A 22,638-nucleotide genomic window follows, 5' to 3' on the forward strand; every position below is an offset into this window, starting at 1 on the left:
CGGCGGTAATAAATTTGGCCTGTAAGGCAATTTGTGAAGAGGTCTCTCTAAACATTTCATAAATTTATGATTTCTCTGCCTACTGAGCATTACCAGAGCCATTTTAGACATAAGCAGGAGGAAGCATATCAGGCCTGGGGCCAACACAACCATGAGGGGATCCTTATAAAACTGCAGGCAGATGGGGTTCAAACTCCCTGGGGGCTTGCTGGATCCCTCAGCCCAAGAGTTTGTGTTGCTTGACTTAGGAGCCCCCACTTCATCTCCTGCCCCGGGCTCTGCTGGGACTCACCTCCATCCTGGCTCTTTGAAATGCCAGGTATGCCTCTACCTCAGGGCATTTGTACATGCTATCTCAGCTCCTAAAAAACTCTTCCCACCAAATATTGGCATGGTTTGATCTCTTGTGTCCTTCAGGTCTTTATGTAAGTTTCACCTGCCAGGTGTTCCCTAGCCATGCCACCTCAGTGTATCTCTCACATACACACAGACACACACACACACACACACATACACACACACATCCTCCCCTTGTCTGCCTTGTTTCTCCTCCTTTGCCATTAACATCACGTACCATACATGTATTTCCTTCACGTGGAAGCCATCACCAGTCTCCTCCGCAGAAGCTCAGCTCTCCGTGTTGCTTTTATTGTTGGCTCCATGGTTGGTCTGGGTATTATGGAACTGCCCGGTGTTACAATATCCGGTAGCCACAACAAGAGCTTGTTGACTGCCGGCATGATAAAAAAGCTAAAAACTTGACCCAAGCATGCAGCTCCTCTCCCTACATGGACTGACAAGCTACAGGCCTGCACTGGAGAAAGCCTGACACCAGTGCTGGGTGAGGGGCAGACCTGGGCCGTCTGCCTCTGACGCTCTTCCTTAGGGGGGCTGAACTGATGCTACTGACTCAGAAGAGAGCCAGGCAAGGGAAAGAGAATGAAACTAGTAGGGTGAATGGTTATCCCAGGGAGACATACATTTCCTAAAAAATGTAAAAATGAAGAGAATAGATGATGCACTGAACAGCTCCAACTGGGCAGGAAGGGAAGGAGAAAGAACAACGTTGACAGCAACGACGGTGGTGACGCAAGATCCGTGCCTTCTCCTGAGGGGGCAGGTCAAGGGATGGGCCCCCAGGTATTCCATGAAACCCTAAAATCATACGCAGAATCTTGTGGGAACATGCCTATTTCTGATAAAAAAGAGGCAAACTTTCATCAGCTTCTCAAAGTGGTCTTTGACCAAAACAGAAACTTGAAGATACACTAATTTGTGTTTTCTGTCATTATTGTCAGTCCATCAACAGCTGTTTCTTAAGTGTTTATACCATATTTCACCAAATCTTAAGAAAAAGCAATTTGCAGACACATCTTTAGGCCACAGGTCAACTCCTCTATGGCATTTCAATGGTTGGAAGACAAATACTAACTAGAGATGCAAAAAATGCGAAAATGAGCTAGTCTGAGAATTCATAAAGCACTGTTCTAGTCACTGTGGGTCCCAGCGCTATAAATAACATTTATTATTCCTGCTTTATAAGGAGGGACATAGCCAAAACACCAGGAATTCAAGCCGAGTTCAGTCTGAAAGCCTCCCACAAAGGGGAGGCCCCAGTCTCACAGATTCTACAACCCATGGCTGGACGGGACCTCCCACCACCCACCGCTGGTGACATGCCGGGAAGGAATCACCGGGGAGCCCTGAGCGAATCAGGAACACTTCAAACAAACCTCCCACTGCCCGCAGCCAAGCCTCACATTTATTATTTGAAGGAGCCATCATCTCTTCCATCAACTTTAGAGTCTGCTCTCGCTTCAATAAACAACTACTTAAGTGGGGTTTAATGATGCAGAACAGACAGTGCTCTCTGTTGAAAGTGGGGTTTGGAAACAAAAGGTGCGTGATGCCTTGTCAGTGTGAAATGGCATCACTGAAGGGCTAAGGAAAGATCGGCTGGTCGGGTGGGGAAGCTTGTAAGCGTGGTGTGAGCTATCGAGGGTGAGGAGAAGGTTTTGAGAAAAAACAGCCATTGCACTGGTGTCTTCACGAGCAGGCGGTACTGTCCCTCCCCGGCTTTTCTATTTTTTTTTTTTTTGCAATTTTTTCTAAGATTTATTTATTTATGCATACAGGAGCTGGTGCACAGGCCCAAGGTAGAGGGGGTGAGAGGATTACCAGAGACAGAGTGGGGAGCAGAACCGGCGAATCTACTGAAATACACTGCTGAGGGGAGCAGCAGGGAGACAGGAGAGGTCTGCTGCACCATGTGGGTAGCTCCCTGGCTGGGGATCGAACTCATGCTGCAGTCACTGTAGATAGCTTCACAGTGCTGACGCTTAACCCCTTATGCCACCAGGGAGGCCCCTCTCCCCGGATTTCCTAGGGGTTCAATGAGTCATCAGCAGATAGTCACCTGAAAGATGTCTCTCTAAGAAATGCAAACCACGCATCCCAAATTTTGCTCAGTTTGGTGACTTGGTTTGGTGACCTCAGGTCTGGTATCATCACTCAGCTCTGCCTGTTCCTGTGCCACCCAGCACCGCACAGACCTGGCAGGAGCTCAGGAAATTTGCTCAGAAAAGGGGCTGGTTTTCCTGCAGGGGTTGGGGTGGGGTGGGAGGAAGAAAATATAGTAAATTTGGAACTTGAAAGGTTGGGAGATGCAAGAGTTTCCTCATCACCTATCAATAAAGAAGAAAACGAAAAATGCTCTTAAGGAAAGATGATTAAGATCTAGACTCAGGACACCCACAAACCCCAGGGCATGTTGATCCATCTCTAACAAGATTAAAATACTGCCACCCCACCCCGAGCAAATCCTGTTACCCAGACAAGGCTATAGGAAAAGTGATTTGGTGCCCTGGTCCCACGAAAACTTGATAAGCTCAGGGCCTATAATTAAATCTAGAGAGGGAGCTGGTGTCTGGAAAGAATGATCTCAAAAAGAAATGTGGGTGTGGCTAAAACTGGCCCATGGAATCACTGAAATCAAATGGTATAAAAACTCACAGTGGGCCTCCCTGGTGGCACAAGGGATTAAGACGTAACCTATGAAGCTATTCGCGGCGACTGCAGCACAAGTTCGATCCCCAGCCCGGGAGATACCCACATGGCACAGCAGACCTCTCTGGTCTCACCCGCTGCTCCCCTCAGCAGTGTATTTCAGTCATTCTGACTGTTCTGCTCCCCACTCTATCTCTGGTGAATCCTCTCATGCCCCACACGTCTGACCTGTACCCCAGTTCTTGTAAGCATAAATAAATAAATCTTTAAGAAAAATGGTTTTTTTTAAATATAAAATTAAAAAAATAAATAAAAACTCACAGTGATTTTGAATGAGTCGTATCACCAAAAGAGAATCAGGCCAGTGTAAAAGAACTTGTGGCCAGGGGGTATGGAAGACGACTTCGGGGACCCCGAATTTCTATAGGCAGGAAGCAGGTCGAGGAAGCTGCAAAAACTCCAAGGAAGATTTTTTTTCAGATGTGCCCAAAAAGGATCTCCCAAAGCAAAGCCAGGAGCCAAAGAGAACTATGGAGCTTTCTCTACAGCATAGAAACTGTCCCCCAAGAAGCAGTCCCCTTCTTGGGGTTGGGATCCTTAATAGGTTTGTCCAACAGGATTTCAGAATGGTCAGCACCACGACAGCTGTGCGGAAGTCATCTGTCCTCTTTCCAAATGGAAGTGTTTGTTGGGATTATCCCACTTCAGTTCATCATGTCAGATGTACTGGACAGGTCACTTTAGTTCCTAGGTCTCCACATCAAGAGCAACTAAATCCAGACATGATGAAGGGCCTATCGTGAGATCCTGAAATTCACACTGGGTTCCATAATTAGGAGAGAATTTTGAGCTCTCTTCCATTGGGTCAGAAGTGGATCTATTTTCTGGACAGAAGGAACTAGAGCAATTATTTGTGACCAAGAGGGAAGACTGTAGCAGGTTGTTATAGTCACAATTAGTCACGCCTCTCTTTCCTGTAGCGGATTCTTCTATTCCCACTAGGGAATAGAAATCCTCTAGGAGGATTTCAAGACCTCCTAGAGACAAAGTTCCTTCCTACACAATGTCAGCATGTGATTTTTCTGGATGTGAATGGAGATGGGCAGACCATATTCAAGCAGAGGTCTTAAAGGGCACCCCAAGTTTCCCCCAAGTCTCTTGGTCTTCCCTTCCACCATGCCACTGGGCATGTACTTGGGGCTGCTTCTCTGGCCTGGGATCCAGAAGCAGAAAACTACTGGAGTAGGGACACAGCCAACCTGCAGCCTGCACGGAGCCTGAGAGCAAAGTCAACCTTTGTGGTGAGAGCCTCTGATTTTGCCACTTGTTGTGCGGCAGAGCTGACTCATACAACTTGTATACTCCAGTGAACAAAGTCAATGTCAAAACCCTCGGCAGCACACAGCCTGCTGCAGGCCTGTGTCTGTGATCACATGGGCACCTTCTAGCCTTTCAAACTTCATCTTTCCAGAGGCAGAGTCTGAGAGCGGAATTGATTCCATATAAATACTTCATCTGGTGTTGAGCTAATGCCATCATCTAATGGTGAAACAATAACCATGAAAACAGAAATTCAAACCACGACGTTTTTATGCTTTGGACAACAAATGATACCTGGATGGCAACTTCATCTCTCCTTTTACTGCATCTTGCTGTAGCCTCTCACCTCACCTCAATAGCTCGAGACCAGGGGAAGGCCAGCTAAAGCTGCCAAGGCCAAACAGACATAGGAAATGTTCTAAAAGCACAGCAGCAGGGGCAGGGGGTGCATTAGAGACAGGTGCATGGAGGTCCCTCTGGCTTTGGAACAATGATTTTGAATGTCTGAGGGAAAGAAGGTTGTTTTGAGAATGCTGTTGTTAAAATGGTGCCCAAACACACACAAAAATAAAATTGCCTTTGTCTTTAAACTTGTATTGCAAATCAATCTTGAGAATTCTTCTACGAGACTTTCACAAAGTCTTCTGGATCAAGCCACCATCACAAGCTCAATTTCAAGACCCACTTGTGCCAATGAGTTCTGCTGTGTTTGTCCACATACCCAGCTTACTGCTTTTGAATCCATTATTTTGGACCCAAAAGAGATTCCTGAACACCCAAGAAAAGAGCTCAGAGTATGGTGGGCCCTGGTGATAATTTTGGCTCCAGACCCAGCTTCACAGGGGACATCTGGGGATGGTGCTGAGATGAAGAGCAGATTAAAGGTCTTCTGGGAGCAGATAAAAGGCCCCCTGAGAGTCAGCACGAGTGGCTGGATGGAAGAGACCATTTATCCTGATCCGAACAGCACGAAGCACAGAGCCAGCTCCCGCAGGTGATAGTGCCTGGGTCTGAACCAGAGTTCACTGAAGCCTTTTCAAGCCTGTCATTGTGCTTCTAAGTACGGACATCTCAACAGATATTCTGATAAGGATCTCCCTGGTGTTAAATAGAAGGGAAGGAAAGCCCATGAGATACAGAGAAATACTGCATTTAAAAAAAAATGCTGGGGATTGTGAGGCTTTCGTGGAGCGACCTTTTATTTCTTAAGTGCGCGTTCATCCACAAGGACAGCAGGAAGGCCCACTCCATGTTTCAATCACACTTACTGTCCACTTACAGTCATGTTCTTATGTGAGCTTCCAGTGTGTAACTACCTGTCATTTTCCTATCAGATTTTAGGGGTGAAAGTGCATTGGACCCAAACAGTCGTGAAATCAATTGGCGGTTTCACCTCTTACATGCAAGAGTGCTGATTCTGTTGGGGAGGAAATATGTCAACTTGCACTCATACAAACACTTCTGCTGCATGCACACGCTGGAGAGCTCCCCCCAACACACACACACACACACACACACACACACACAGGCAATTATCAGTAAAAAGGGAGCATTTGCAATATCATCCTGAACCACATTCCTTAGTCGAAAGAACTAAAGGAGGAAACCCTCTAATTCTCAGTAAGATTAGCCTGATGTGCTCAAATAATACTCACTGGCCCAGAAAGAATGATGAAATTCCTGCAAAGAGAGGCTCCCAGGTTTAACGATTGGGTTCTTTTCTAGACAAATGTAACCACTCCCTGGGGACTATAAAAAGAAATCAAGCATCAGAATCACCATATGACTATTTCTAATGATGGCGTAAAGGTTTGTTTTAGGCGCCTGCCTCGCCCACAGCTCTTTGAAGGTAGGGACCGAGTCCCAAGTTCACTGACCAGACCCAGCCAATCAGAGCAGTTGACTCGATGAAGAATGAATGAATGAACAAATGAAAAACAGAACATCAAAGTTCTGAACAAAAGGAAAACGGTGACTGTTGGCAGCACCGAGGCTGATCCTGTCCCACCAGATACCTGCTCGCTATTGAGTGAGACATGGGAAGAATCAGGGCTTCTTCCTCCAGGTGCTGGAGAGAACGCAACTCAATAACATGACATGAAGAAGTCTGGGTAAGAGGGCCTCCCCGGTGGTGCAGTGGGTTGAGTGCAGCACTGTGAAGCTGCCCACAGCCTCTGCAGTGTGGTTCGATTCCCGGCCGGCTGGGGAGATACCCACATGGCACAGCAGACCTCTCCTGTCTCGCCCGCTGCTCCCCTCAGCAGTGTATTTCAGTCGATCCTCCTGTTCTGCTCCCCACTCTGTCACTGGCGAATCCTCTCACCCTCCCACACCTCTGGCCAGTACCCCAGCTCTTGTATAAAAATAAATAAATCTTTAAAAAAAAAAGAAGAAGAAAAGAAGTGATGAGATGAGGGCGGCAGTGGCAGAAAGAAGCAGCCAGATGAGGGACGCAGAGTCTCAGGACCTTAGGAGTCTGAGATGTTGTTTTGAAGGGATGAATAAATTGGACTTACAGGTCCCCAGGGCCCTAGTGCTAGTTTCCTCTCTCACTCTTGCATAAGAGTCTGCCAATATGCCCTCAGGCCTGTGCACCCCCGCTGTACCGACTCCCACTGTCTGCATCTCATCCCAAATGTTAGCACAAGAGTGAGAAGTTCCAGAAGGAGGCAATGCAGAGGGGCGTGGATCTACCTGGGGGCCGGGCAGGGGGAGCTCATCACCAAGAGTCTTTGGACCCTCTACAGAACCACAAAGTCAAGCCCTTAGCTCCAGCTGTGGGCTGGACACTGTCCAGGGCCAGTCCAGAAGGACTGGGAAAAGGAAAATGTGTATAAACACACATAGGTGCGTGTTACTGGGGAGAGGGTCTCTGGTGAGGATGACATCTGGTCCAGAGGGCACATTCAAACAGGACCCCTTCCCTGGTCAGCCCCTGTCTGGCCCGAGGCTGACCACTGTCCAAACAGAAGGGTGCTGGGATTCAAACTCCTTTGGTCAGGCCTCATGGTGCAAGACTTGACCTGTCGCTCTTCTCAGTCCTGACCTGTGGACAGCTGCCGAGGGGCCTTTGGGACCATCTGGACATGTTTGCCCCACTCACTGACCAGGGGCCACTGCAGGCAGTTAGCGGCTGGGGCTGGGGGTGCTAAGCAATGTGCAATGTAGAGGCACAAATGATGATCCGCCCAAACACTAATCCCCCAGCCATCTTTGGTTTCCATAGGGGGCTTGGGTGGTCTCCCCACAAAATAATCAAGGCAGATTATCTGAAGATGAAAGGTGGGTTGAATCCTGGAAGGGTGCAAACAAGGCCAAAGTGAGCAGCTGCTTCAGGGTACCAAGACAGACAATTCAGCAACCTCGGGAGACCTGTTACCTGATTTCTAGCCGACACACCAAGCCTCGTTCCTTTAAAATGTTCACAGACATTGAAATGTCACCGTTTACGTTGGAAGCTGCATCTCTTTCTTGAGGGGAGGGAAATAGGATGAAAGCCTTCGTTAGTAATCCCAAGGGTCTCAGAGCCTTTGAAACTAGATTTAATTTCTTTGAGGCAACCTATAAATTAAGGGACCTAATTGCCAATTGACTCAGAGAACACATCGTGCTCAGAAAATCAGGTGTGTCTCTGTTTACGTCGGCGCTAAAAGAGCCCCTCTTGGGGAAGGCCTATGCCTGTCTGCCTCGATGTCCCCAGCCGGAGGTGACTGTGAGGTATGCCTGGCTTTGCGCATTTAACAGAAGTGGGAGGGGGAGGGTGGTAGGAAATAGAGAGGCACAGGAACAGATGTCCCCAGATCTCTTCTCATCAGATTCTTGAATATGGGTCCCGAGTCAAGGGTCCTTGTTCTGCTGGTCAAGACATATAATCAAACTTTGCCTCTGTGCAGCCTCCACCTTCAGAATTTTAACCCGGCTTTTGGAGAGCCAGGACTTTGCTGCCATTTCATCCTGGGTGGCCTCTCCTGCCCCTCCCTGGGTTATGAAACATCCCCCGGCAGAGGCTTTACCATCCTGAAAACCTGGCTGAGCGACAGGACCTCTTAATCCCACCACCAGTGAAATCCACTCTGAGGTCTTGGTCAGATAACAGGACCCCCTCAGCCCGCAGCTCGGAGGCTTTCTCGTTCCTACTGTTCTCCAGACCCAGACAGGCGCAGAGCAGCAGAGGGAGGGTGGAGGTTAATTAGACACCTCAAGTTGAGTAGGGCTGGAACACAAGACCTTGCAACAAAGAAAATTAATCCGACAAATCCTTCTTTATCCCCCTGCCTCCGCAGTCATATCAGAAGCAAGTACAACTTGACACTAAGTGGTTAATAACTCTCATCAAGTAGGGCTGTGTGACAGGTGGTGGAAGGATTGTCACGGAGACGTGAGGAAGGATGACTTCAAGGAGAGGTTCGTTCTCCACCGTAAATCTCCTAGGTGTCAAGACCTGTCACGCTGCTCCGCCCTAGATGTATGGCAGGGACCTCGCAACAGATGCTTGGGTGAGTTTAATTAGCACCGTGGGCCGACGGCTCCCCCTCTGCAGAGCCCACCCACCACAATGGCCCAGGGGAGAATCTCACCCAGATCTAATTTTCCAGAAAGAGCGGAGGGGCCGCAGGGAGGGCCCACACGGCTCTCCAAACACAGAGGGAAGAGGGACCCCTGAAGACTATTTCCAAGGTCATTTCCAGTGACCACAGGCACAGCCAGGCTGGGGCTGCAAATGGCACTGATGGGCTCGACAGAGCCCAAGAACACAGAGCGAGGGAGAAGCTGGGGGTTCAGCCAGCCTCAGATACAAGGGAAGGAGACAGGTCACCTGAGAGAGGAGACCAGGGAGGGGGTGGGCACAGAGAGGTGCGGAGAGGGGAGGGAGAGACAGAGGGAAATGAGTCCGGAGGCGATGAGAGCAGAGAAGGGGAGCGATCTCGTTAACCCAGCCGGGAAGTCAAGTAGCTGCAGAAAAGAATGGGAAGGGTTACCATGGCAACACCTTGCCAAAAGCACAGGCTGTGCAGCTAGACCCAGGTAAGCTGCCCACTGCCTCCAATGGCCGCGTCCCCGTGGCTTCCACTCACCTGTGACACGGCGCCGGGGAGTCTGTGCCCAAGCCCCCGGGGGCTCCCATGCCCCAAGCCCTCAAGCCAGAGCCCCCGCCACAGTTCTGAAGCTCACGGGAGCCCGTCGCCTAGCAGCCAGATGGTCAGGGGAGGCTTCCTCAGGTGCTCCTGGTAGGCTCAGGTGATGGCAGGAAAAGGGCCTCGGCCAGTGAAGCACCGAGGAATCGTTCAGGGCCCACTTGTGGATTGTCAGGTTTACATGGGGTATGTTGAACCACATAAAATGGCTGCCCCAGATTTGACTCGCCCTGAGGCCAAGTGTCTGCCAGATGCTCTTGGGGGTAATGGAAGAGCTTCCCCACTGGAAAGGATGTCTAGTAAGGTGGACTTGAGCCACCCTAGCAGCGACCTGCGGGGCATCACGCCGTGAGCTGCCAGGCGGCCTGGTGTCTCGGGGAAGCAGCAGAGACAAGGCTCACGGAGGTGTCTGAGAGTCTCAATAGACCCCTGGGCCTCCTCTTCTGCCATCCTCCAGAACGCCGCTGCCTCCTCTTCCAGTTGACTCATTTGGGGTAATCGGGGAGTCAGAGGTCCCGAGACTTAGCTCTATTTTAGATAACCCACTGGCAGTCCCAGCACGGAAAATGCACGAGAAGGAAGAAAGCAAAACTAAAGACTGGAAAATGCACAAGCCAAAGAGGAAGCAGGAGCTCGAACAGGAGGTACGTGCCGACAGAGGAGCCCAGGTGGATGGGGTGCATCACAGACCCCTTCTCCTGAAGGCAGCATTGCCCCAACTCCATCCCGCATGCTCAATTCCTCATTTTTCCCAGCAGCCCACCCCTTTCCTGCCATCATCCCTAAGAATGCCTGTCTCAGCAAGTGGCACCACTTCCTCCCAGTTTCGCGGGTTCCCAACCAGCTTCCCTTCCTTTTTAGGCACTTCCCATAACTGACAGAAGGAAACAAACTGAAATGGGAGTGAATACATAGAAAGGATTCCTAAAGACCTGAAATACTTGGAACCAAGATGCCACCCTGTGCTTCTCCAGCTTAAGGAGCTTTTGCAAAACCAACATCGGAAAAACAAAATAAGATAATATGACAAGAGCCAGGCTGCCTGCTTCAGCAGCAGCCTCCTAAATCTCTGGGTAATAAAAGCTTGGCAGGAGGATCCTAACAGGGGCTGGTGCTACCCAAGTCTCTTGTAGGTTCTGTTTCCCATAAGCACATTAAAAACACATTTCCAAGTTTATAATAGAATTATGAGCTGAAATGAACGTGTCAGAACTCTTACAAATATGATAGAACCTGCTCGCCCAGCAAATGTTAAATTTTGCATAAGGAGACAGTATCCCTAACGCCTCAGTAGACACTTAATGAATATTTCTAATGAAGCTGCCATAAAGGTTCCCAATGAATTAAATGGGGTTTTATTACTGCCAGGATCAACCTCCTTGTGTTTCCTCTCTTTCTCCCTCTTCCTCACTTGCGCAAGACAAACAAACCCATCCAGAATGACCAAGGCCCTGAAGCCCGGTCATGGCGTGATCCGTTTTCTGGGCTGAAACGAATTCCCCCGCCCCGAATTCATGGCCACCCAGAACCTCAGAATGTGATCTTCCTGGGAGAAAAAGTCTTTGCAGATATAATTAGTTCAGTTACTACATGATCATACTGAATGTGGCTGAACCCTGAAGCCAAGGGTTGATGTCTTCATGAGAAAAAGGAGAGGGAGGGGCCTCCCTGGTGGTGCAAGGGGTTAGGATGCAGCACTATGAAGCTATCTGCAGCCACTGCAGCATGAGTTCGATCCCCGGCCAGGGATCTACCCACACGGTGCAGCAGACCTCTCCTGTCTCCCCGCTGCTCCCCTCAGCAGTGTATTTCAGTCAGTCTGCCTGTTCTGCCTCCCGCTCTGTCTCTGGTAAATCCTCTCACCCCCCCCCCACCTCGGGCCTGTACCCCAGCTCCTGTATGCATAAATAAATAAATCTTTAAAAAAGAAAAAGAAGAGGGAGAGTCAGGCAACACACAGATACACTCACAGGGGAGGAGGTCATGTAACAGTGACAGCAGAGACAGGAATGATGCGGCTGCCAAGGAAAGCTGGGAGTCACTGAAGTTAGAAGAGGTGGGAAGGATCCTCTCCTAGAGCCTTTGGAGAGAGTATGGCCTTGCTGACGCCTTGATTTCCCACTGGGGGGCTCTGGAACCACAAGAGTGTAGATTTCTATTGCTCTAAGCCCACCGGTTTGTGATCCTTTGTTCTGTCAGCTCAAGGAAACGAGTGGAATTGGGAAGCATGTCAACACGTTCAAACATGTGTTAATATTAATCTCCCCGAAAGTTACCTGTGTCTCTCGGTTTGGGTGATGATGGACAAGGATAACGTTGCCCTTTCATTTCATCGGCACAGACTACACCCCACCGGCAGTCCCACAGGGTCAGCCCCTTTCTTTCCAGCTGTTCTCTCTAGTAACTTCTCCATGGCATGCAACTCTTCCCCGTACTGCTAAGGGGGCGTTCCCACCCGACATCGACTAACAGGCACAAACACAGCAAAAGCAGCACGTACAAGACAGGGAGAGCTGGGAGGCCAAGCTGCCCGCTGTCTGGTATTCCCACAGGAGGCTGGTCCCAGTGGGAGCAACTTCTGCAAACACCGTAAGCACTGAGTTGTGGACCTTCAGACTCAGGTGTGGAAGTCCTGGTGCCCAGCACCTCAGAATTTAACCTTATTTGGAGACAGGTTCTTTAGAGACCATGAAGTTACAATGAGCTCATTTGGGTGGGTCCTCACCCAATGGGAGTAGAAAAGGGGGTGACTAGGACCCAGACAGGCAGAAGGAAGAGTCTGTGAGGATGGAGGGAGGAGGCAGCGCCTGCAGGCCAAGGACCAAGGCCTCGGAGGAAACCAACCTGCAGACCCCTTGAGCTCCAGTTTCCAGAACTGGGTTTCTGCTGTTGAAACCACACAGTCTGGTACTTTCTTATGGCAACTCAAGCACATTTGTAAAGAGCCAAAGGGCCTCCAGGGGCAGGCCTTGTGAAAACACTCTCGGAAATAACACCCTAACGCAGCAAATCATAAAACTGGGGTGGGGTCGGGGGGAGAGTCAAGTAAACAGGAAATGTGCTATTTGCATTCTAAATATCAGTCAGGCAAAATGGGACATCAGAAGCCCAGGAGCCTCTGAGACACGTGCACCTGCTGACGGTCCCGGGAGCCGGACACTGACCTGCTTGCGCCACCCACACAGTTCCAGAGGGAACTCCTGTGTGACTTCCTTCTTTTGTTTAACACCCGTGATGCCAAAATGCTCCTGGAAATTATTATTGTTGCACCTTTTGCTCTTCACCCTTCGGCAACATGCTTTCGTAGTTTTGGGTATTAAAAGTGTGGTGCGTCTCAGAAGCCTTGATGCTCTCGCTCTGCACAGACAGGTTTGCTGCATTAATGGAGACGCCCAGGGAACAGGTGCTGGCCGGAAAGGAGGGGCCACGCCGGTTCCCAGACACCTCCTCGCAACTAGGGAGAGAGAAGCCTTCACAGAGTCCCTTAACCAACCAGTGACAGAAAGAAAGAAAAAGTCTAGTTATTAAAATCACAAGCCAAGGTAGGATGTCGACATGAATAACTTTCATCTTCAGAGATGGGAGCGACAAGAAGCCAGAATTACTGATACCACCTGAGAGCCTTCCCTCGATGCACCTTCGGAGACCTGGCTACAAAGAAACGCTCCGAATTTCTCCCAGAGCTACATGGGGTCTTGTTCTAGTAAGTGTACTGGATGTAACTGGAGGCACTGGCAGGCTCGTAGAAGCACCTCCTTCGGGGAAGGCATAGAGAGTCCTAGACAGGGGAGAAGGGAGGAGGGGCTGGCAGAGGGCGTGTGGTGCTGTCTCAGTAAGCCCCGCACTCCCCCTGGACAGGGTCACCCCAAGGAATGTCAGTTTCAAGGAAGTACAGGTGGCCGTGGGAGCTGGGCCGACGCAGCGAGCCTGACAGAGAGAACGGGGTTGCTTCTGAGAGGGTTCACCCCACAGTCTGGTGACCCTGCCCCAGGCCTCGAAATAGAATCCTTCAAAGGCCAAAATCCATTTACTGGGTTCGTCATTCAGCTGGAGAATCCCCAGTTACAGGCAAACGCTCGAGCAGTCGTAAGACGTCCGCAGCTAACACCTCGATGCTCATCAGCTCATCAAATCTTTCCCAGGCACCCAAGGGAGATGGTTGAACAGGAAAAATAAAGGAGGGAGGGATTTAAAATACAAAATTAGAAAAGGTGGGTGTGATGCCTGGAGGAGAAACAAGGGTGCTGGGGGGAGGCCATTGAAGAACACCCGAGCCCCTGGGGGCTCTCTGCGGCCCGGCCCTGGAGGTGTTGGCGTGGGGTCAGGCACTAGGGAACCTTGAGCAGCTGGAAAAGCCAAATTTTCTGCCCCAAAATGGGCTCTGTTTCCACAGGGGAGGCCCGCTAGCCGGTCAGAAGCACAGCCAACAAGGAACTCAGGAATTCAGACTGCAACACAGTTGTTCACTGGGCCATCTAGCCAAACCTAGCACTCGCAAACCAGGGCTTCCAGGCAGAGTGTCTGGGCAGAGTGCTTATTACCAGGGGCCCACCGGGAACACTCCCTGCTGGTCTCCTATTATAAAGAACAGGATTTTAAGGAAAAGGCTGCTTCTCACAGTTTCTTAAGAGCTCAGCTCCCCTGACTGAAGTACCCATTCACGCTGTGCCCCAACAACCTTTGGGAAGGCTTATGGGAAATAAACAGGGACCATCTCACATCTCAGTAAGATCCTAAGGAAAATCCATCTCTTTCTCGAATGGAAAATAATGGCTACTTCCGTGCCTTGCCCAGAGACACAGAATGAGGGGTAATTCTTCTCTGCCATGACAATGTAGCCATGAAGAAAAGAAAACCGCATTCTGGAAGAGCTTCAGCCCTCCCTCAGAACAAACAGCACATGGAAGCAGTGAGTGGCCACAGACGCCCTCAATCTACTTTCAACTACCTCCTTTACCCTAGGCAGAGAATGAGGGCACCAAAAAGGCCCATGAGGGCAGCTACAGGGGGAGGGCGAGACAAAGAAACCCAAGCTCTAGAGGAACATTGGAGCCTTCTGTGATGGAAGTCGGAGACTTCATCTCCCAGAAGCTCACCATTATTTTGCATTGAATTTCCAGAGTTTCGTGAGCCCTGATACCCAACCAGGAACCCCAGAGGCACAGAACCCCTGGCCTAATTTCTGGGATTTACTCAACTGCACAATTGTCCACGGAGAGGTACATATAAAAAAAAATGTTCTCTGACACATTCTTTATAAGAGCAGAAGTTTAGAAATACCCAGAGGGCCATCAAGAAGGAACCCATTAGGTGAGATTTTGGCCAATAACAGAACAGAATGAATCAACGCCTGGCCAGGAAACAAAGACCGAAATGGGTTGTTAAGAGAGAAACACCGGCTACAGAGCAACAGGCCAAGGAGGGTGTATAAACAGCGTCCCTGGGAGGCACAAGCAACCAGAAACTGTGTTTGTGTCTGAGATGGGAGCCTGGATCAGAAGGGATTTGACGTTGCAAGCAAAATGACATTTTAATTTTTAATCCATGTTATTACTTTTTTAATTAAAAGAGAGCTACTTGGAGGTAGATAAATAGTTGAGTAGAAAGAAAGGGAGACTGACGCTTTTAAAAGAACTTCCGGTCTCGCAAGGTCCCAAGATACTCCCAGCCTGTAGAATAATTGTTTTCACAAAACACTTGGCACCAAGACGCAAAGAGAGAAGCATCTCATAAAGGCTTTTCCCAGCTCCAGCTGCTGCTGGTGGCTCCGAGCAGCCAAACCTTCTCTCCCAGCCTATGGCTTTTCCTATTGCTGAACCAATTACGGAACAACATAAGGGCGGTGCCAATATTATTTTTTAAAGGCCGCTGCTAGTCACTAAATGCCCATTCAACCGATCTCCTTGCTACATTTGCAGCAAGCTCAAGGGCAACTCCGGATGGTACAAATAACGCACATGAGGCTCTGTCTGCATGAGGCCAGTGCCCCAGCAGCCGCCGTGAGCGTTAGCATCCCAGCTGACACTCCTAGGAGAGTCCTGTTGAGGATGGCATCCGGCCCAGTCCCGGAAACCATCTTTCGGCTGTGTTTACCTTTGCATGGGAAGTCAGCAGCAAGGACTGAGGGTTGCTTGGTAACCTGGTAACAGGCTGTGCCTCGGTGTTCCTAAGCTGGCCTGGAACTACATCTCCCTCCCACACAGCCCAGCTCACCACGTGGCCCTGGCTGCCCAAGAAGGTCCAGCAGTCCCAGGAGGCTCTCCTGAGGCGGGAGCTCCCACTGGCCCTGCAGCCCCACGACCTTATTGGAAAAGGTCCATGGAAGGGATCGTCCCTTCCCCCTTTTTTAACTGACAGCACTGCACCGGCCCCTGTGGACTGGAAGACTAAAACAGTGAGATAGGATCAACCTGGCCGACTTGACCGTCCCAGAGAAGGCTCGAGATCAGGCCTGGGAGGCTTCAAAGGGACACACAAGAGCACTAGCCAAGGACAGCTAGTGATGAGAACTGACAGATAGACTTCCATCCCTGCGCCCTGGCACACAACCCAAAAATGGCCAGCTCGCCCAGTCCCCAAAGGCAGTCCTTGCCTCTCCGATAAAAGGCAAGCGGCAGACAGCACCTGAGTCTTTCTAATTTGAGTCTGAACAGCATGTGTGCTTGGCAGATCTGTCCTTCCATCCTCTATGCCTTGAGCTCATGTACAATGAATTTTTATTTCCTGATTAGATCTTGAGGAGGAGGGCGTTGTGGGAGCCAGTGAGGATTAATCCAAGTGGGGAAACATTCAAATCCCCCATGAATAATTCATGCAGGACATAATCTGAACACAGATCACTGAGAGCTGGCTGAGGCGCCGCTGTGACCTGCGCATTTCCTCTCCCTGAGGTCCGAGACCATCACAGCCTCTGCGTGGCAGAAAAAGCCCATCAAAACGCCAGCACAGCAACACGGAGGGACGCCTCCCCCGTGAATCACCAATGTGAGCACAGTGACCAGCCACCAATCTGTTCTCCCCCGTTCATTCCATACAGGGGAGGGGGCCGCCCATTCAAAACAGCAGGTCTCCACCTCCGGATGAAGCGGGGATGGCTGGGGCAGGTGTCCTGCAAAGCCTGGGGCCTGCAGGGTAAACGTGGAACTGCAATAAATTTAAAGGCATCCAGTTGTCCTCGTGTGAACTGCCAAGGGGGTGGTTATATGCTGAGGTTGGATAGGCACAGTCCTTCCTGGGTACCCACAACGCCCTCTGAGTGGGCAGCTTTAGGAGCCATCATTCCTGTTCCTCTCAGGGACCACATTTCCTCTAGAGGAAAGACATGACATTGCTGTCACTTTTCAGGCTTTCTGGCACCAATGGGAGTCAGTGAGCTAAACCCCCAGGCTCCTAGATGAATCCAAAAGATGAAAGTCAGGCCACTACATGAAGATGGGCATTCAGTTGAGGGGGATCATCATTCCGAGGGGGGAGGCAGAGGGACAAGTGTCCGCACATTGTAACCCAAACAGACCTGATCCCCATCAGAGGGGTCCAACCTGGAAAAATGATCAAAAGGCACTGACACCCCCTGTTCAGTAAGCTGACAGTTTCGGGAACAGACAAGAAGGGTAGGCACTGTGCCAGACTCCAGCTCAGTCCCGTGCAGTGTTGGGGTGAGTCATCTGGAGACAGAGCAGACCCCTGGCATGTCCCCTGCCCTCCCTCCACCACCAGCCCCAAGTCTCCACTGTCCAACCCCACTCAGGGTCTGCAGCAGGGAGCTTGCCTGAAAGAAGCCCAGCGCTACCTATCCTGATGGAAAGTTCGCTCTCGGAGAAAAGCAGCTCGGGACCCTCGGGGTCACACTTCTTCATCAGCACAGGGTCGAAGTTCAGTGCCAGAGCAGTCTGGGGGTCTTCTGCCGCACCCTGAAACAAGAAGCAGTGTGTCACTAAAGCACCTCTGCCACCCTCACTCCCCAGGCCTCTGCTACCCACAGCTGCCCAGGCACCTTGCCAGTGTCTACCAAGGTCACCAGCGATGGGCCCAGTCTAGCTGTCAGACCAGACCCGATCAGCAGGAAGCAGATGAGCTTGCTGGTAGGAGAACTTTAGGGGAGACTGAAACTGGATCTGAGGAATCAGTGTTAATCCTACAAATGGGAAAAACAGACCATAAAAGATGGGGGCTGCATATCCCACCCAACATACACACACACACATACACACACATGCCTCACCACTACCTGGCAAAGGCACAGTGGCCCTGAGGGCTCAAAAGAAGCCTGGGTGGCAGGTTGGCTCAGGTGGCAGCTGCAGTACAGGGACCATGGCCAACAGTATTAGGAATTCACCATCTTCACGGTCTCGGGAAGTCAAAGGGAAGGAAAACGAAACCACATCAAAGGAAGAAACAGTGAGAGTCTCAGACACGTGTAGCTTGCAGTTAATTCTACCGCGCTTGGAGCTCCTGCTAGGTAACTCATCAAAGCGACTGTTCTTGCATTAACGAGGCAAAGTCATGCAACTTATCCCACGTTTATTTGACATCTGTACCATGACTTTATGGCTACTTGGTGAACAAGACAGAATCCCAACTCTCGTTGAGTTTGTGTTCCGGTTAGGAGCAAATAAACGAGCTCTTAATGAGGCCATAAGCTTCACTTCCTAACCCTGCTGACAGCTTACAAAGCACCGAGTCTCGAGGGGACCCAGGAAGATGGGGAACCCAAGCCCAATACCTCCACTCTGTCCAAATAACCTCAATGCTAAGAGAAAGTAAGTAGAATCACATGGAACAAGAAAGAACTATTTTCTAAAACCAGGCAAAAACAGCTCCAAGAAAAGTTTTCTTTTAAAATATGTGACTCTAGGGCCACCCAGGTGGCACAGTGGTTAAGCACTGGGCTGCGCCTCTGCAGCACCGGTTCGATCCTGGCCAAAGGCGAGGGTCCCACATGGCGTGCAGACCTCTCCTCCCATGCCCTCTGCTCCCCTCAGCAGTATATTTCGTCAGTCTGCCTGTTCTGCTCCCCGCTCTGGCTCTGGTGAATTTTCTCACCTCCAGCACTTCTAACTGTACCCAGTGCTTATATAAATAAATAAATAAATAAATCTTTAAAACAAAAAATGAAATCTGTAAAAAAAAAATATGTGACTCTTAACATGGCAGGGACGGCTTATAATCCAATCGCCAAGGGGATGCCTTGCAAGCAAATACTAAAACTGTCTTCATGACACGATGATTTCATGAAGGAATTTCACAGTTATGTCTGGCTGTGCCTTATACAAGCACACACAGACATGTCCACACACAGAGACACATACACAGACACACACAGTCACACAGATGCACACAAGCACACACACAGAAGCAGATGCACAGAGGTACACATGCACAGATGCACACATGCAGAGTCACAGAGACACACAGACACATACACACAAGCACACACACAGACATATATATACACCCCTTCTTGTTTTCTCATTGTCATGATGACCAAGGATCACCAAAGAATCTAAAGATTCAGATATTTTACTTCATTATTGTTTTCCAAATAATGTTAAAAATTCAAGCATACACGTTTCCACTCAAGTCTTCTCATTCATCCAACATGTTGTTATTGTTCTAGTTGTCTATATAAAGCACTTTAATACAGGCACCAACACCTCATTTAGCCTTGTGTAATAAGGGAGATAAAGATTTCAGGCTGTGGGTGCTGCCTCGTTCATAATCTCGGGTCCTTCTGTAGACCCCTTGGGGCTGCAGGAATTTCACCTGCTCTGGTGCTGGGAGAAGCACAAAGAGGCAGCCTGTCATGCTGTGTTACAGTCAAGACTGACACTACAGATGGACAGATCCTGGGGACATAAGGGGCTTAGAGAGGCCAGTCTCCACTCTCTCCCCTTGTAGAAACCCCCTCCAACCATCCTGAGTGACAGCTGGTGTCTGTGCCACAGGCCATATAGTCACAGCTCTTGGTTTGTTTATATGCTTTATTTCTAATTCTCCATCTCATGCTGACATCTGAGGAATCAGTGCAGCAATAAAAGAGATGTTTCACTGACACTGTCAGCTGATTTTCCTCCCTTTGTCTTCCTCTTTTTTCATAATGTGATTGATACTTAAGGGTGGGGGACAGTTTGGATGAAAGCCACTTCTCACAGCAGAAACGCAGCAGCATTAACACACTCTAAGCTGCTTCCTTGACTGGAGCCCATTTAGGAAGGCACAGCATGTGGAGACCCTGGTTGTAATTGAGAATATTGGTTTTCAAGTGAGGTGATTTTGCTCCTAGGGGACATTTGGCAGTGAACATTTTAGAATATGCTGGTGGGGAGAAGAGTGGTATTGGCAACCAGAAAGTAGAGGCCAGAGATGCTGCTAACATCCTATAATACCCACACAACAAAGAATAATCCAGTTATATGTCAATAGTGCTGAGGGAAGAAACTCTTCTTTAGAAAGGTTTAAGCTATAATGCTAAAGATAGAAAACTGCAGACTAAAATCCCTAATGAATACTGATGTGAAAATCTTCAACAAAATACTAGCAAATTGCATTCAACAATACATTACAAGGATTATACATCATGACCAAGTCAGATGTATCAAAGTCATGCAAGGATGGTTTAACATATGTAAAGCAATCAATGTAACAGCTACATCAAGAAAAGATAAAATCATAGGATATCAATAGCTATGGAGAAATCGTTTGACTAGATTCAGCACTCATTTATGATTAAAAAAAAAAAAACTCTAAACAAGATGGGACTAGAAGGAACCTACCTCAACATAATAAAGAACTTTTATCACAAATCTACAGTCAATATAATACTTAATGTGCAAAAATGAAAGCTTTCCCCTTAAGATCAGGAACGAGGCAACCATGCCCACTGTCACCACTTCTGCTTCAAATAGTATAAGAGGCTTCAGCTAGAGTAATCAGAAAACAACAGGAAATAAAAAGAATCCAGGTTGGAAAAGAAGGGAAATACGTCATATCTGAAGATGATACAATACTACATATAGAAAACCCTAAAGACTCCACCAAAAAGTAACTATAAAAAATAGACGAATATAGCATAATAGAGGTTCACAAAATCAGGGTACAAAAATCTATTCTATTTTCATATAGAAACAATGAATGAGAAGAAAAAGAAATTAGGAAAATAATCCCATCCACAATCACACCAAAAAGAATCAAATGCCTAGGAATTAATGTAGCCAAGGAAGTGAAGGACTTATATAATGAAAAATATAAGATTCCACTAAAGAAAACAGATGATGATGTAGAGATGAAAAGACATTCCATGTTCATGGATAGAGAGACTCAATATCATCAAAATGACTATTCTACCAAAAGCAATACAAATATATAATGCAATCCTATTAAAAGACCAACAATATTCTTCAGAAAATTTGAGCAAAAAGTAATAAAATTTATTTGGAACCATAAAAGACCTTAAATAGTTAAAGTAATCCTGAAAAACTAGAGGTATCATGCTACCTGACTTTAAACTGTACTATAAAGCAACAACAGTTACAATAATATGGTACTGGAATAAAAATAGACATATGGCTCAGTGGAACAGAATCAAAAGCTCAGAAAAAAAAATCCACATATATATCAATACTTAATTCATGATAAGGAGCCACAAAATGAAGAAAGAAGAATCTCTAACAAATGATGCTGGGAAAACTGGACAGCCACATATAAAAGAATGAACTCAGTCCACTCTCTAACTCCATACAAAAAAAAATTCAAAATAGATTAAAAACTTAGATATAAATATATAGAAGAAAATGTTAGTGATACGTTTCACTGACTTTATCAATGATAAAGCTGTTTTTGGAGACTCAACCCCTACAGCAAGGGAAATAAAAGCAAAAATAAACTGGTACTACCTCAAATGACAAATGTTTTACACATTGAAAGAAAATATAAGTAGATTAAAAAGACACACTACACACTACACATATTCATATTCACTACACATATTCATATTCACTACACATATTCATATTCACACGCTACACAACCAGAAAGGGGTTAATATCTGGGCATTCACTAGCTCCACATGCACTCCTCCACCAGGGAAGGTCAATGTGGAGTGTGCCCTCAGATGAGACGTGGGGACACCTCCAGCAGACCTGAAAGGAAGGGGAGGAGCCACACTCATTTCTGAGGACTGTGTTTCAGTCAAGGTCAAGAAGACAAGCATCTCCCTTCACCACATCCCATCTCTTTGCCATTTTATCCATCTATGTCCTGTTGGTTGTGTTGCTTTATGTCAGTACTGGGGGTGGGAGATGTACTGAGAAAATCCCACCCCCACTTCACTGAGGAGGTGTGCTTTTAAGATGTAGACAAAGACCCAGCCCACCCCACCTGGACCACGCACCTGACCCTCCCCATGCGCTCCAACCCACATCAGCATCCAGAAGGGCAGGGCCAGCATGAAGCCAAGGGTGAGCATCCCATCACCTGGAGTGGCCTCCATGTATCTTGGGGCCCAGGCACCAGCCTCCTGGGGCTCCTTTCGGAGTCCACTCTCAACTGTTGATAGGAGGACAGAGACATATACCCCTGGAAATCCCAAGGAACGGTTCCCCATGGGAGATGCCAGCCCTACTGGGGCACCTTTATCATAAAGTCTGTGATGGGGGGCAAGGGCAAAAAAGCAAGTACCTGCCTGCCAAGGAGGGTGTGGCCTGCAGGTGGAGGTGGGGGGGACTGAGTTTCTTTACTGGGTGCCTTCAATAAACACAGCCTGGTCCTATGCAGGAGTGGCCAAGACCCCAGGGAGAAGCCCCATCCCCCTTCCTCCTCCAGCCTTGAGATGGGAGCCTGGCCCTCTTCACTTGACAGCATCACTTGCTTACAATTCTAGGGCTCTTTTGTTTCATCTCTGCAGTGTTCCCATTTACGCTACCCACGCATCGAGTGCTGCCCTGCAGGGCGGCAAGGCTCCCTTCCAGGGAGGACCTCTGGCAATGTGAGCTGTTCTTGACTTTGCACCTCAGCCCTGGGAGCCGGCTGGGGGCCCATCAGCGGGGTGAGGAGTCACTCTCCTCCCCCTGGAAGTTTCAGCTGGGCTCCTGGGGGGCTCTGGACAGTTCAGGGGTGCTGGGAAACCTCACAGCTCCAGAATGTCAAAATGCCAAACACACAGGCTCCTTCCCAAACTCCA

General features: G+C 48.7%; 1 protein-coding gene and 1 long non-coding RNA gene across 8 annotated transcripts in view; one reads left to right on the forward strand and one right to left on the reverse strand.

Moving 5' to 3' along the window:
* The window catches only part of SLC39A11 (solute carrier family 39 member 11), a 238,912-nt gene that overhangs the window by 139,488 nt on the left and 76,786 nt on the right, over positions 1 to 22,638 (reverse strand). For 5 of the 6 annotated variants that reach the window (XM_054688630.1, XM_054688633.1, XM_054688629.1 and 2 more), the window contains one exon: positions 17,230 to 17,371. In XM_054688630.1, the coding sequence (XP_054544605.1) occupies positions 17,230 to 17,371 (142 nt within the window). The remainder of the gene's footprint in view (positions 1 to 17,229; positions 17,372 to 22,638) is intronic. The other variant, XM_037493905.2, reaches the window with a different exon arrangement.
* LOC119232029 (uncharacterized) lies at positions 9,271 to 10,488 on the forward strand. Of its 2 annotated transcripts, none has more exons than XR_005121986.1 (3): positions 9,271 to 9,351; positions 9,999 to 10,105; positions 10,323 to 10,488. It is a non-coding gene; the product is annotated as an uncharacterized LOC119232029 (long non-coding RNA). The 2 variants fall into 2 exon arrangements; XR_005121985.1 differs by lacking the exon at positions 9,271 to 9,351 and adding an exon at positions 9,543 to 9,647.

Source organism: Talpa occidentalis, unplaced genomic scaffold, assembly GCF_014898055.3.
Source record: "Talpa occidentalis isolate TD23 unplaced genomic scaffold, MPIMG_talOcc4v2.1 talOcc4.7, whole genome shotgun sequence".
NCBI classification, from domain to species: Eukaryota; Metazoa; Chordata; class Mammalia; order Eulipotyphla; family Talpidae; genus Talpa; species Talpa occidentalis.